At 41.9% G+C, this 15,095-nt stretch overlaps 1 protein-coding gene across 1 annotated transcript in view; it reads left to right on the top strand.

Annotated features, from left to right (window-relative positions):
- Positions 1 to 2,097: 2,097 nt before the first annotated feature.
- cep131 (centrosomal protein 131) overlaps positions 2,098 to 15,095 on the top strand; it is a 149,118-nt gene continuing 136,120 nt past the window's right edge. Inside the window, 3 exon segments of the mRNA XM_068058421.1 lie at positions 2,098 to 2,420; positions 13,080 to 13,271; positions 14,505 to 14,614. Coding sequence (XP_067914522.1) covers positions 13,104 to 13,271; positions 14,505 to 14,614 — 278 coding nt within the window. The 5' untranslated portion in view covers positions 2,098 to 2,420; positions 13,080 to 13,103.

Genomic DNA, 15,095 nt, shown 5'->3' with positions numbered 1-15,095 from the left:
AGACTTTACTGTTGTACATTTCTGAAGGCCTTTGTTTTTCTCAGTGGGTGTTGGCTTGTGACCCACCCCAAAGTAAATTTCCCTAACTTTGCATTCCACTTGCTGCTGTGACTGCTGCTATTGATTTTTTAATTTTAGCCCAGGCAAACATTATCCTCTAGCTCTGATTTTTGATCCCTATGTTTGAATAGGCAACCTCCAAAATCTTTGAATTACAATCACTTCAGCCATATAATTCTGGCACAGACCCGACGAGACAAATGACCTCTTTCTGTGCTGTAACCATTCTATGATTCATGCATTTTGCTCATGCAGAAGAGTTTTCAGATTTTTAAATCATTGGTGTATGAGTGTGGATGGCAACACCTGCAATTTAAGACACCTAAAAAAATGCTGTTTATCTGTGATATATACTTTAGTGTATTAAGGTGCAGTCTTGAGTCAGTGGTAACATCCTTGTTTGAGTCAGAAGGTTGTAGGTTCAATACTCGGGCCAGAGATTTGAGCACATAATCTAGGCTGATATTCCAGTGCTGAGAACTGCACAGTTGGAGGCACTGTCTTTTGGACGAGTTGTTAAACCAGGGACCTATTTGCTCTCTCAGATGAACATAAATGGCATTATGCAAAGAAGCAGGGGAGTTCTGCCTGGTGTCCTGGCCAATACTTATCCCTCAATCAACATCAATAATATTCATGATTCCCAGTTTTGTATTCCCCACAACTGGAAACATTTTCTCTACATCTACCCTATCAAGTCCCTACATAATTTTAAAGACCTCTTAGGTCATCCGTTATTCTCTTTTCTGGTGAAAAGAGTGGCAGCCAAATAGATATAAACTGTCAGTTCTGATATCAGTAAGGGTTCTGGTATCCTTCGTGCAAACCCTGAAGATTAACAGTCCATAGATGTAAGATAGTCACTAATAAATCCATTAGGGAATTCAGGAGAAACTTCTTTACCCAGAGAGTGGTTGAATGTGGAACTCTGCCACAGGGAGTAGTTGAAGTGAATAGTATAGCTGCATTTAGGGGAATCTAAGTAAGCATAAGGTGGAAAGGAATAACGGGTATGTTGATGGAATTGGAGGAAGTGGGGTGTAATGGAGGTATGTGTGCACCATGTACCAGTTGGGCTGAATGGTCTGTTTCTGTGCTGTACATTCTACAGCCATAACAACTCCTGCGAATTCATTGTGAGAGACGCCCAATCTCGTGAGAAGGCTCTGTAATTCTGTTTTACAGGTTAAATCAATCCTTCTATGCACACCTGGAGCACCCGAGGTCCAGGATCTGAGCTATGCTTGACTCCCCAATCGCTCTCCACATTGGCTCCTTGGGCTCTGACTCTGGGTTGTTGGGTGGCTCTGTGTGTCTCTCTGTGCCAGTGCTGGGACCCACTAGCATTGGACCACTCTGCCTCAGGTCGGGCCATGCTCATAGCCAGAAAGCAAGTAGGATTTATAAAAAAAAAAAGTTTTTTGTAAAGCATTTTCAGATGCATTGATATAGTTTTTGTAAAGAGCGCTAAACTGTTCGAGATTAACTGTCAATTTACATTGGTTTATGTTTGAAATTTTTTTTTATACCAAATCGCTAGTTTTTTTGTTGTTGAAGAGTTTACTTCATGATTTATGAGATGGTGGGGTTGGCATCACAGATTCTATGTAAGGGACAGGTTATCAGAAGATTATAGCAGATGAAATCTGCCCATGGAATCATTGCTGCACTGCAAGGAGATTGTTTTGTTCTGACAGTCTTTTAACAACCTATATAAATTGCATTGCCGCACACTACACAGCACCGTCAATACATTTATTACTATTGGAAATAAAGTATATTTAGTTAAAACCCTCAGTGTTAGGATTGTAGCATCTTTGACCGATATCCAATGAGCCTATATAACTTTGCAGGAGGGGAACCAGTGCAACCTTTGTGAGTGAGGGTGCGCAGTCAATCTAGTGTGATGGCGGAAGCAGCGCGGGGCTAATTGACGTCACCCTGAACCAATCAGCAGCCCGTTATGGGGCCCAGCCCTTGGCCGAGCACCAATCGGCTGCGGAGGAGGGGGCGGAACCTCCGTGGAGATGAAGTTTGGTTGCACGATGATTCGGTTGCTAAGTTGCTTTGCCCTCAGATGACTCAGGAGGAGGTTCCTTTACAAGCAGAAGCGATGTAAATGCACTTCATGTGAAGCGACTTGAAGGGCCAGCATTGGTGCAACGCGGAGGAGAAGGATTTTGTTTGTTTTGTTGCAATGTATCATTTCTGCTATAATCAATTATAATGTAACCTTAGGCCAAGGCTTTGTGAGCAACCCTCTTTGATACAGGTTGGCAGCACAGGCCCAGACTGGTACCTGTGAGCTCCAGTGAAGTCACATCGCAGTTTGCATCTGCATCGTGTCGGTACAAGACCCGGTAAGGTGGCCAAGATATAATACTTTGCAAATAAAAGTTACGATTAATTTAAGTGAATTTTAACCGCCTTTTCTGCAATCCTGGGACCCCAGTGGGATCCCTCTCTCTTTGCTTCAAATAGTTGGGGTTCAAAAGCATAAGGGAAGGGTTTTCCTGTCGAGGGATTACATAGTGTTGCATGCTTGTGACTGTTGCCAGTGTTGCCTATGGTAACGTTTGACTCATTCGAGAAGGAAATGGCCCTGATTCACTTGTAGCTAAGTAAAACTTAGACCATGTTTCTGCCATGGTAGTTTACGGGTTTTATAGATTAGTCCTTTTTAAAATGCGATTGGGGATATTTAAAGTGAATGCGAATTGTTGGGGAGGATCTACAGTCAAAGTTTGGATGTTGGTGTACTTGTACTAGACTCTCTTTCCATTTTTGGTAAGTAAAACTTGTCAGCTAGTTTTCTGATACCTTGTTCACTGCCTGGTAATTTTCATCTTATTTAAAGTAGTACTTGCCAGACGTCTATCAGTCAGCTTTGACCACCAATGGCAAACATGTGAAGAGAAATGCAGACTGGTTTCAATCTCATTTTGAAGAGCTGGAACCTGTCATAGCCGCTAAGCGCATTGCACTGTTTAACGACAAGAAAGCCCCCAGCGAGTTAACATCCGTAGCACTTAAAGCAGCCAGAAGCACTGCACAAAGAACAGCCAGGCGCTGTGCAAATGACTGCTGGCAACACCTATGCAGTCATATTCAGCTGGCCTCAGACACCGGAAACATCAGAGGAATGTATGATGGCATTAAGAGAGCTTTTGGGCCAACCATCAAGAAGATCGCCCCCCTCAAGTCTAAATCAGGGGACACAAGCACTGACCAACGCAAGCAAATGGACTGCTGGGTTGAGCACTACCTAGAACTGTACTCCAGGGAGAATGTTGTCATTGAGACCGCCCTTAATGCAGCCCAGCCTCTACCAGTCATGGATGAGCTGGACGTCCAGCCAACAAAATTTGGAACTCAGTGATGCCATTGATTCTCTAGCCAGCGGAAAAGCCCCTAGGAAGACGGCATTACCCCTGAAATAATCAAGAGTGCCAAGCCTGCTATACTCTCAGCACTACAAGAACTGCTTTGCCTGTGCTGGGACGAGGGAGCAGTACCTCAGGACATGCGCGATGCCAATATCATCACCCTCTATAAAAACAAAGGTGACCGCAATGATTGCAACAACTACTGTGGAATCTCCCTGCTCAGCATAGTGGGGAAAGTCTTCGCTCGAGTCGCTTTAAACAGGCTCCAGAAGCTGGCTGAGCATGTCTACCCTGAGGCACAGTGTGGCTTTCGTGCAGAGAGATCGACCATTGACATGCTGTTCTCCCTTCGTCAAATACAGGAGAAATGCCGCGAACAACAGATGCCGCTCTACGTTGCTTTCATTGATCTCACCAAAGCCTTTGAGCTCGTCAGCAGACGTGGTCTCTTCAGACTACTAGAAAAGATCGGATGTCCACCAAAGCTACTAAGTATCATCACCTCATTCCATGACGATATGAAAGGCACAATTCAGCATAGCGGCACCTCATCAGACCCCTTTCCTATCCTGAGTGACGTGAAACAGGGCTGTGTTCTCGCACCCACACTGTTTGGGATTTTCTTTTCCCTGCTGCTTTCACATGCGTTCAAGTCTTCAGAAGAAGGAATTTTCCTCCACACAAGATCAGGGGGCAGGTTGTTCAACCTTGCCCGTCTAAGAGCGAAGACCAAAGTACGGAAAGTCCTCATCAGGGAACTCCTCTTTGCTGACGATGCTGCTTTAACATCTCACACTGAAGAGTGTCTGCAGAGTCTCCGACGGGTTTGCGGCTGCCTGCAGCGAATTTGGCCGAAACATCAGCCTCAAGAAAATGAACATCATGGGACAGGACGTCAGAAATGCTTCATCCATCAATATTGGCGACCACACTCTGGAAGTGGTTCAAGAGTTCACCTACCTAGGCTCAACTATCACCAGTAACCTGTCTCTAGATGCAGAAATGAACAAGCTCATGGGAAAGGCTTCCACTGCTATGTCTAGACTGGCCAAGAGAGTGTGGGAAAATGGCGCACTGACATGGAACACAAAAGTCCGAGTGTATCAAGCCTGTGTCCTCAGTACCTTGCTCTATGGCAGCGAGGCCTGGACAACGTATGTCAGCCAAGAGCGACGTCTCAATTCATTCCATCTTCGCTGCCTCCGGAGAATCCTTTGCATCAGGTGGCAGGACCGTATCTCCAACACAGAAATTCTCGAGGCGGCCAACATCCCCAGCTTATACACACTACTGCGTCAGTGGCGCTTGAGATGGCTTGGCCATGTGAGCCGCATGGAAGATGGCAGGATCCCCAAAGACACATTGTACAGCGAGCTCGCCACTGGTATCAGACCCACTGGCCGTCCATGTCTCCGCTTTAAAGATGTCTGCAAACGCGACATGAAGTCCTGTGACATTGATCACAAGTCGTGGGAGTCAGTTGCCAGCGATCGCCAGAGCTGGCGGGCAGCCATAAAGACGGGGCTAAAGTGTGGCGAGTTGAAGAGACTTAGCAGTTGGCAGGAAAAAAGACAGAGGCGCAAGGGGAGAGCCAACTGTGTAACAGCCCCGACAAACAATTTTTTCTGCAGCACCTGTGGAAGAGTCTGTCACTCTAATATTGGCCTTTCTAGCCACTCCAGGCACTGCTCCATAAACCACTGACCATCTCCAGGCGCTTACCCATTGTCTCTCGAGACAAGGAGGCCAAAGAAGAAGAAGACTTGCCAGTCCAAATCAGTGAACCTAAATTTCATGTAGCTTTATTACAGCAATAATGTCAGTTAATTGCTGGCCTGTAGTTACTAAAAACGTGATGGGATCCAGGGTGCTCAACGAATCCCAGTCTGAACTCGCCATTTGGTGGGTTATAGTCAGTATGGGTTGGACGTGCTTGGAAATGGGTCAAGTATGATGCAGGTGAAATAACATGTGGATCTTTGCTGTAATGACTCCCATTCACGTCTGTACCTTCTATTACAGAGTGAACCTTGGTGCCATCCTTTCCTAGTTTGAAGAAATTTTTAAATGTCCTCTGTCTACAAAGTATATTGTTGTGGCTTGTTTATAATTTTCTCTCAAATGTTGACATGGACTTAATTCTGCCGTTTTACTTGTAAGATGAATTATTTCCCTCAACTGTAAAAACTGAATTTGTAGAGGACAATGGCCAGCTAAAATTGAATTAGAAAAGAGACCAATTGAGGGGGTCGTATTGGGTCATTAAACCAGCAGAAACTTAGAATGCACTGTAACAGTGATGACACTTCATAAAGTTCTTAATTTGCTATGCAGAACTTTAAGATATCCTGAGCATAAACAAGGCACTTTTTAAATGCAAGTTCTTTCATTCTTTACAAGTTCCTTTTTTTTTTGTGTGTTTGACCTACCTCTTGTTTAGCTTTCCTGTGGGCATGGCTAAAAATGTTACTGGCACACAATCCCTTACCAGCTATAGAAACATTAAAACTTACTTAGCAGTGTGTCCATTGAATCGCTTTGAAAGGATGCACTCTTAAAGTGTCCATAGAGGGTCTAGTGAGGCTACTACATTGCCATTAATGGGCTGTCTGTAAAATATCTGGTGTTGAATGAGGCACTTTCCCCACAGGGAGAAAGGGAAAATCTGTTGTTGAATTATCTCAAGCAACTTCTGAATAAATCCTTCACAGCTGGGTGACAGTGGCAAAGGAATAAGCTGGTGATCCAGCAGCTTTTTCATGGCATTGGTCTGGGGGAGAATTAGCACAAAGAGGAAATTTGTAACATAAAGCAAAGGTTCTAAGACATGTCTATATTTTGGGAACTCAAAAAAAAACTGAGCAAAAATACCTCGGGAGCTAACCTTGTTGAATCAGAACATGATGCTTTCCTTGGTGAAAGTTGATTGCTTGTCAAAATATAACAAGATCAATTTCTAAATTTTGGATAGTCCTGACTTAAAGGGCCTAATAAAGGACTGGTATTTAGATAGCGCCTTTCAGGATGTCTCAAAGCACTTCACACTAAGAAATACTTTTGAAGTGCAGTCAAATTTTGTTTGACGCTCTTGCATTAAAGGTGCTATATAAATGCAAGTTATTGCTATTCTCATGAAGTAGGGAAACATGGCAGCCAATTTGCCCACAGAATGTCCCAGAAAAAGCGATGGGATAAAGAACTACTTAATTTGTTTTAGTGGTGTTGATGAGTGCCACGAGATTTTATTTTTTACTTCCACCTGAGCGAGCAGATGGGGTCTCAGTTTAATGTCTCATCTGAAAGACAGCACCTCCAATAGTGCAGTATTTATTTATTTAGAGATACAGCACTGAAACAGGCCCTTTGGTCCACCGAGTCTGTGCCGACCAACAACCACCCATTTATACTAATCCTACATTAATCCCATATTCCCTACCACATCCCCACCATTCTCCTACTACCTACCTACACTAGGGGCAATTTACAATGGCCAATTTACCTATCAACCTGCAAGTCTTTGGCTGTGGGAGGAAACCGGAGCACCCGGCGGAAACCCACGTGGTCACAGGGAGAACTTGCAAACTCTACACAGGCAGTACCCAGAACTGAATCCGGGTCGCTGGAGCTGTGAGGCTGCGGTGCTAACCACTGCGCCACTGTGCCACCAAAGAATCATACCCTTAGACCAACAAGTCACTTAACTACATTTCCTCAGCAATGTACTGGGAATGCCATTCTACATTATATGCTTAAATGCTGGAGTGGGACTTGAATTTGTGATCTTCTGACCCAGAGGCAAGATGTTACTATTGAGCTGAGACTGCCTCCAAAGTTTTTTTTTCCCAAAATTTTCTTGTAGCAAATTCTGTTGTCTTTGCCATTACTTTCTGCATGCAGCTTTCAGCAGGTTTCAATGTTTTTCTGCAGCTATTGTCTATTTTGAAGCGTTATCTTTAACACCATGAAGCTTTTGTAGAATGTAATGGGATGCTGGCATATGAATGATTAATTTTAAAAGAAGCTCCTTCTGGTATTTTACAAAAGATATTAATCATTTTATTTTAAACATGTGAATAGCCCTGTTAAAATAGTGGAAGAATAAATTTCATATGAATGCATTATTTGTCATTTTAAAGCTCTTGCATCCCTTTGAAGAGATTTTGTAGAAATCTACTACAATTGGATTATGTATTTGGATTGTTTTTAGTGAGACATTTTGGAGGTAATTTTGTGCCTTGTCTTTTATTCTGTATAATGTACCCAACCTAAAACAAAATGAATTATCTTTAATGCTGTATGTAAGGTTTATTCATAAGAACAGTGGCATTTTATACTTAAATAAGATTCCAAAGTTTGAGTGTAAAATTTATACCTTTGACTCGTTCATTTTCATGTTAAGTTATGCTCACAACTGTAAAGGAAAATGTTCAGGCTTCAAAAATTGATTTATTAAACTCCAAAACATTGCATGCAACATATTCTAAAGATGTAGAGGTTAAATGAGCTAGTAAGAGGAAGCTTTTAACAATTGTAAGGTTCATAATACAGTCGAGAACCAAGTAAATAAAGAAAGTACAGAGGAGAGCTAAAAAATTGAATAAGGTGGCAAAGAGGGAGTATGAGAATAGATTAGTAGCTAACATAAAAGGGAACCCAAAAGTATTTTATAAAAAACATAAATAGTAAAAAAAAAGGGTGGGACTGAAAAGGAGATGATCTTGTGGAGACAGAGGGCATGGCTAAGGTACTAAATGAGTACTTTACATCCAGGCTTGTTAACAAACTTAAAGCCAATGGGATTAAAAGAATAGTGACAGCATGGACTCAAAATTGGCTAAGGGACTTGAATGTTGAAGGGTACATGGCATTTAGGAAGGACAGGAAGCTAGGAAAAGGTGGAAGGGTAGCTCTGATAATTAATGATATTAGTACAATAGAGAGGGATGACCTAAGTTCAGGAGACCAGGACGTAGAAGCAGTTTTGGTAGAGATGAGAAATCATTAAAGGCAAGAAGTCACTTGTGGGAGTGGTATACAGGCCGGCCAGCCAACATTAACCACGCTGTAGGATGGGGTATAAAGGAAGAAATAATGGAAGCTTGTCAGAAAGGTACAGCGATAATTATGGGGGATTTTAACCTACATATAGACTGGAAAAATCAGATGGGCAGAAGTAGCCTCGATGAGTACATAGAATGATTTTGGGGTAATTTTTTGGAACAATACATTCTGGAGCCAACCAGAAAGCAGGCTATACTAGACCTGGTATTGTGCAACGAGGTAGGATTAATTAATGACCTCATAGTTAAGGCGCCCCTAGGTAGCAGCGATCCTAATATGATTGAACTTTACATTCAGCTTGTGGGAGAGAAGAGTGGGTCCAAGACTAGTATTTTAAACTTTTATGAGAGTATGAAAGCAGAGCTAGCTGAAGTGAACTGGCAAATCGGGTTAAGGGATAGGTCAATAGAGAAGCAGTGGCAGACATTTCAAGGGATATTTCAGAATACACAGAATGGATACATTTCAACAAGAAAGAAATATTCCAAGGGTGGGACCCGCCATCCGTGGTTAACGAAAACAGTTAAAGATAGTATCAAACTTAAAGAAAAAGCCTATAATTGCGCAAAGATGGGAGGCAGGTCAGAAGATTGAACAGAATATAAAAAGCAGCAAAGAATGACTAAAAGATTGATGTGGAAGGTAAAATTAGAGTATGAGAGAAAACTAGCTAGAAATATGACGGATAGTAAGAGTTTCTATAGATAGTTAAAAAAGAAAAGAGCTTGCAAAGTGAGCTTTGGTCCTATAGAAGTGAGTCTGGGAAATTAATGGATAACAAGGAGCTGGCATATGAATTGAATGGATATTTTGCATCGGTCTGCATTATTGAGGATACAACTAACATCCCAATGTTAGCTGTAAGTCTGGAAATGGAAGGGAGGGAGGAACTGAAGAAAATTACAATCACCAAGTGGTACTGAACAAATTGTTGGAGCTGTGGGCTGACAAGTCCCTGGGTCCTGATGGACTTCACCCTAGGGTGTTAAAAGAAGTGGCTAGTGAGATAGTTGAGACAGAGATGAAGAGAAATTTTTCTCTCAGAGGGTCGTGAGTCTTTGGAATTCTCTTCCTCATAAGGAGCTGGAAGCAGAGTCTTTGAATATTTTTAAGGCAGAGGTAGATAGATTCTTGATCAGCAAGGGGGTGGATGGTTAACGGGGGTAGGTGTAAATATGGAGTAATCAGTTCAGTCATGAACTTACTGAATGGCAAAGCAGGCTCGAAGGGCCGAGTGGCCTACTCCTGCTCCGAATTTGTATGTTCGTATGGGACAAATAGCAGAGAATAGTGGTGAATGGTTGTTGTTCAGAGTGGAGTGATGGACATAGTGGTGTCCCCCAAGGGTTTGTATTCGGACCAGTGCTATTTTTGATGACGTGGACTTTGATATACAGGGTATAATTTTGAAGTCTGCAGTTGACATGACTCTCGGAAAGGTAGTAAACTATGAGAAGGACAGTAATGAGCTTCAGGAGCGCATAAACCAATTGGTAAAGTGGGCAAACTTATAATGGACAGAATTTAATGCAGAGAAATGTGAAGTGATACATTTTGATATGAAGAAAGAGGATGTTATGGCCTTGGAGAGGTTGCCGAAGAGATTTACCAGAAGGGTACCAGGGATAATGGACTGGAGAAGCTGGGTTGTTCGCCTTAGAGCAGAGAAGGTTAAGAGGAGAATTGATGGAGGTGCTCAAGATCATGAATGGTTTTGATAGAGTAAATAACTATTTCCAATGGCAGATGGGTTGTTAACTAGAGGGCATAGATTTAAGGTGACTGGCAAAAGAGGTGACGTGAGGAAACTTTTTTTAACGCAGCGAGTTGTTGTGATCTGGAATGCACTTCCTGAAAGGACGGTGGCAACAGATCCAATACTTTCAAAGGACAATTGAATAAATATTTGAGGGAACACATTTACAGGGCTCAGGAGAAGGAGCAGGGGAGTGTGACTAATTAGAGAGTTCGACTAAAGAGCCAGCACAACCAAGATGGGCTGAATGGCATTAGTCTTTGCAGTATCATTCTACGATACTCAGTATGTGCAATTCATCAAATATTTCTGCAGTAATCAGTGACAATTACAAAAAATAAGGTCCTTAACTGGGACAACCTTAAGTCAAAGTTTGTTACAGTTTGAGAAAAGGGTAACTCCAACTGATGTTTAATCTCAAAAGTATGAGGGTTCAAAAACCAGATGTAAGAAGTTATGAGAGGATTCTGCAACAATGTTTTTATATATGAAACGGTCTAGGGTTGAAAGATTCATTTTGCAGGAAAAGCAAAATTCCAAGTAACTGGATTAAAAGTAATTGGATTTAAGAATTCTATCATCCCAGTGTTTGGTACCAGATTAGGGGGAGTAACCTGTGAATCATAATGTGAATTTAGAGTGAATTTTTAATGCAGGTTATTGTGCTTTATAAATTAAAGCCTCATTTCTGCAGATAATTTTGTTGAAATCGATGTGCCAGTTTCCCAGTTAGTCCTCCTAGAGCATGTTAAAACTCATTTGATTGGTAAGCTGTTAAAATAGAAAGTTTGTTGATTGGATTTGGCACAATTGGCTATTTTTGTGCCTTTGCTCACATAACACTTTGTTGGAGATGACGTTAATGCTAGGCTCCAAAGGTTGGCCTTTAATGTACAGTGTTTGGTTCTATGTGGAATGCTTTCTGCGTTGTGGATATAATAACTTCAAGGTAACCTCTAAATCTTACAAATTTTCAAACAGTACTAATCACAATCCCGTGTGTTGTGCCAAGAATCTTTGTTTTGGCTGTTTTACACAAGAGAATTAGCAAAACTATTTTTGGGGGTACATAACACGAACTTTGACTTTTTCTCTGAGTTGGTACTTTCAAACAAAACTGTAGCAAGATTTCTTTTGGAAAATCACAGTTTAACCATCAGATTCAGTGCACCTTGAGATTGTGATTAACAAGTAATAGAGTCATAGAGTCTTTTTAAACATGGCAGATCCTCAGCTGTTACCAGAAATCTGATGCTTTTGAAAGATTGATGAATTTTGAGTTTTCATTTTCATTTAGGTCTGTTTTACCCTTTTGAATTTCTACAATTACTTTATTGTGTTTGGTTTGGTCTCGTTGAGTTTTTCTAAATGTTTTGTTTAGGTACTTTGAAAAGATTTCTCTGGTATCATTTACCTGTATATACTTGTTAGAGAAATCCAAAAAGAAGGCTTACTTGATGGCGTGAGCCAACAATAACAGCAACTTGCACTTGTACAGTGCTTTTAACGTAGAGCTATAATCAGACACAAATGGACACTGAAATAAAGAGGAATGTGTTAGGTTGGATGACCAAAAGTTTGGTCAAAGAGCAGGATTTCAGGGAGATCCTTAAAGTAGGAGAGATAGAAGGAGTTGGGTGGGAATTCTAGAGCACAGGGCCTAGGCAGCTCATGCATGGCTTTTGATGGTGGGGTAAAGGGTAGAGGAGATGTGTGCAAAAAGGCAAGAGTTAGAGGAATAGAGATTTCCAAAGGGGAGGAGTTGGGGGTAGGGTTGTGGATCTGGGAGAGGTTCAAGATTGGGAGGGACAAGCCAATGAAAGGATTCAAACAAGACGATGAGAATTTTACATTTGAGCATTGTGGAACTGGGAGGCAGTATAGGTCAGCAAGGACAGGGATGATGGGTTAGAGGGATACAGGCTGCAGAGTTTTAGATGGTGGAGGATGGGAGATTTGCTCGGAGAGCACTGGAATAGCCCATTCTGGAGGTGACAAAGGTATGGTTAAGGGTTTCTGGAGCAGAGTCAGGCAATATTATGGGATTGACTATTTATTGTGAGTCATTAGAGGTAAAATCTTCTATTTGTATAATGTTTTATCATATGTCCTTGGATAGAATAAATTAGTTATTTTCAAATCCAGTGTTTGCTATCCAGGAAATGTAGCAGCTATTTTGTGTGTAACAAGATCCAATAGACACCAATGAAATGAATGATTATGCTGTCGATTTAGGATGAAATATTGGTTAGGACACCAGGTGAACTCTCTGCTTCTTTGTGAATATTGGCATGTAATGTAATGTCTGTTGGAACAGGAAGATAGTGCTTTTATTTACTTTCTCATCTTAAGGACAGCCCTTCTGATAGTGGTGCACTTCCTCATCACTGCACTGGAATACCAGTCTGGATTATAGGGTCAATTACTGAAATCTGCTTTCCACCCACAAACGTCTAACTCACAGGCAAGGATACTACCAAATGAGCCAAGCTGACCTGTTTAGACCATGAAGGTACTGGATGCAGTGCTTAATCTGTGCTGCTAACTGATCTTATTAAACCTGTTTGTTAGCTCTTTTACACACTAATATTTTTCTAGCACGGGCTGTAACAAAATCCTCACTCAGGCCGTTAGCAAATGCATTGACCATTTCAGCCAATAAAATATTTATTGTATTTAAAGGCTAGAAGAGGGCTTGAGAGTGTGTGCTAACTTGCTTCCTCTGAAAACTGCAAAAGAATTTCATTGTTTTCAAGTGTTAAAGTACTGAATTCAAAAGGCAAATATGTATATATAATTTTCTAATTTCATTCCAGGTTGCTTTTTAATGTGCATTCACGATGAATACTTCCCGAAGCAGTTCTTCGTTCCTTGGTGATGCGTTTGATCTTAGCTTGACTGGTTCTCAGTTATCCATCTCTAAACGCCCCAGCAGTGCTTCACCTGCAAAACAGCTAGCTCGCTCCACCTCTGTCATCTCTGAGAACAAGACCAAGAGGAACACTTTGGTAAATAATGCATAAGGAATCTGGGCTATAACTTAATGGAATTTTCAGAACCAGTCAAGTTTTTTTAAAAATTTCCCTTCCTGTCACCATTGTGGTGATTCATGGTGAGCTACACGCACATGCACCAACAGTCTTCTTGTAGTACCCGCAAATTGTCATTTTTGTGGGCAGTTTAAGCTTGGCTTTAATTGTGGCGGCACAGTGGTTAGCACCGCAGCCTCACAGCTCCAGGGACCCGGGTTCGATTCTGGGTACTGCCTGTGTGGAGTTTGCAAGTTCTCCCTGTGTCTGCGTGGGTTTTCGCCGGGTGCTCTGGTTTCCTCCCACATCCAAAGACTTGCAGGTGATAGGTAAATTGGCTGTTGTAAATTGCCCCTACTGTAGGTAGGTGATAGGGAATATGGGATTACTGTAGGGTTAGTATAAATGGGTGGTTGTTGGTCAGCACAGACTCGGTGGGCTGAAGGGCCTGTTTCAGTGCTGTATCTCTAAATAAAAAAAATTAAAAATAAAAATCACAGCTGAGTACCCTATTGCTCTCATCTGACAATTACAAATGTACTTTCCAGTGGGAATACTGGATAACAATTGGAAGCATAAATCCCCTGCTTTCCCTCATGGAGGGCGCGCGAAGACCAATTTTAGTTCTCGTTTTGACACCCCATGCACCCCGCCCCACCCATTCTGGCCAAGGCTGTGATTAGCTAATAAGCCAAACTGGGGTTTGAACCTGGGATATTTCTGATCTTTTTACCTCCATGTTCTAGGTGGTGCACTCACCAACCAAGCCGTGGGAATATCTACAGTTTACTGGTGCATAAAAGCACTTGAATTAATTATCTCTGATTGTTCATCAGGCTGAATCTTTCTAGTGTCTGGTATGTTCATTAAACCATTTGGCAAGGGTTGGATGCGGTTAGTACTACTGTCCCTGTCGGATTGATTGCGGTAGTTGTCAGTACTGGCAGTATTCTTCCTCTGTTCACTCCTAAAATCAGCAATAGAACTCAAATTGTGGAAGTGCAAAATTTGCAAAGTTAGAAGTGTTCTATAGTGCTTCAGAAGTATTTACACAAGTGAGGAAAATTATCCCAGAAAAAGTTCTTGGTTTCTTCGGTCTGACTGGGAAATTGTATTGTGTGTGTATGTGTAAATCCATACATGTGAGAGAAGCAGAGAGAATGAGAACTGTCCCATGCAAAAGTTATGCCAAGGTTGTTTGCCTCTCTACAGGGTGATGCTGGGCTTGGAAACCTCATTGGCAGTGGTTCTCGGGCCATTAACAATTTACAAAGGTCGAACAGTACCACGCAAGTCAACCAGCAAGCCAATGCCACATTAAGGTAATGTAGTTAATTTACATCACTGAAAACTGAAGCAGATCTGTGTTTCAGTGAATATGAAGGAATTCTTGCAAATTAATTCACTAATAGCTATGCTAAAACACTAAGCAACATTTTGATTAGGTCAGAATTAAATGCCCCAGTATCATTTCCCTGCTTTCCAAGAGTTTCTGAAAGATGGAAGCATATACATAACCCCCTTTCATCACTTCCCCCACCCCCCTGCCCCTGCTGTTTATGGTGAGGCATTGGAAGTGAAGGCAGCAGCTGCAGTGATATTCCCAGGCTGACAGGACAGGGCCTGCCTCCTGCTAGCCCCACATTGGTTTTATTTGTGCTGACTGGAACTTGGAATCATAGAATGATTACAGCACAGAAGGAGGGGCTGGCTCCCTGCAAGTCCCAACTCAGCTAGTCTCACTCCCCAGTCCTGCAAATTTCTTTCTCTTCAGATAATTACCCAATTCCCTTTTGAAAGCTG

Source organism: Heterodontus francisci, chromosome 26 (assembly GCF_036365525.1).
Source record: "Heterodontus francisci isolate sHetFra1 chromosome 26, sHetFra1.hap1, whole genome shotgun sequence".
Taxonomy (NCBI): Eukaryota; Metazoa; Chordata; class Chondrichthyes; order Heterodontiformes; family Heterodontidae; genus Heterodontus; species Heterodontus francisci.
The sequence above is the reverse complement of the archived record's forward strand: the minus strand, read 5'-3'. Positions and strand labels throughout refer to the sequence as shown.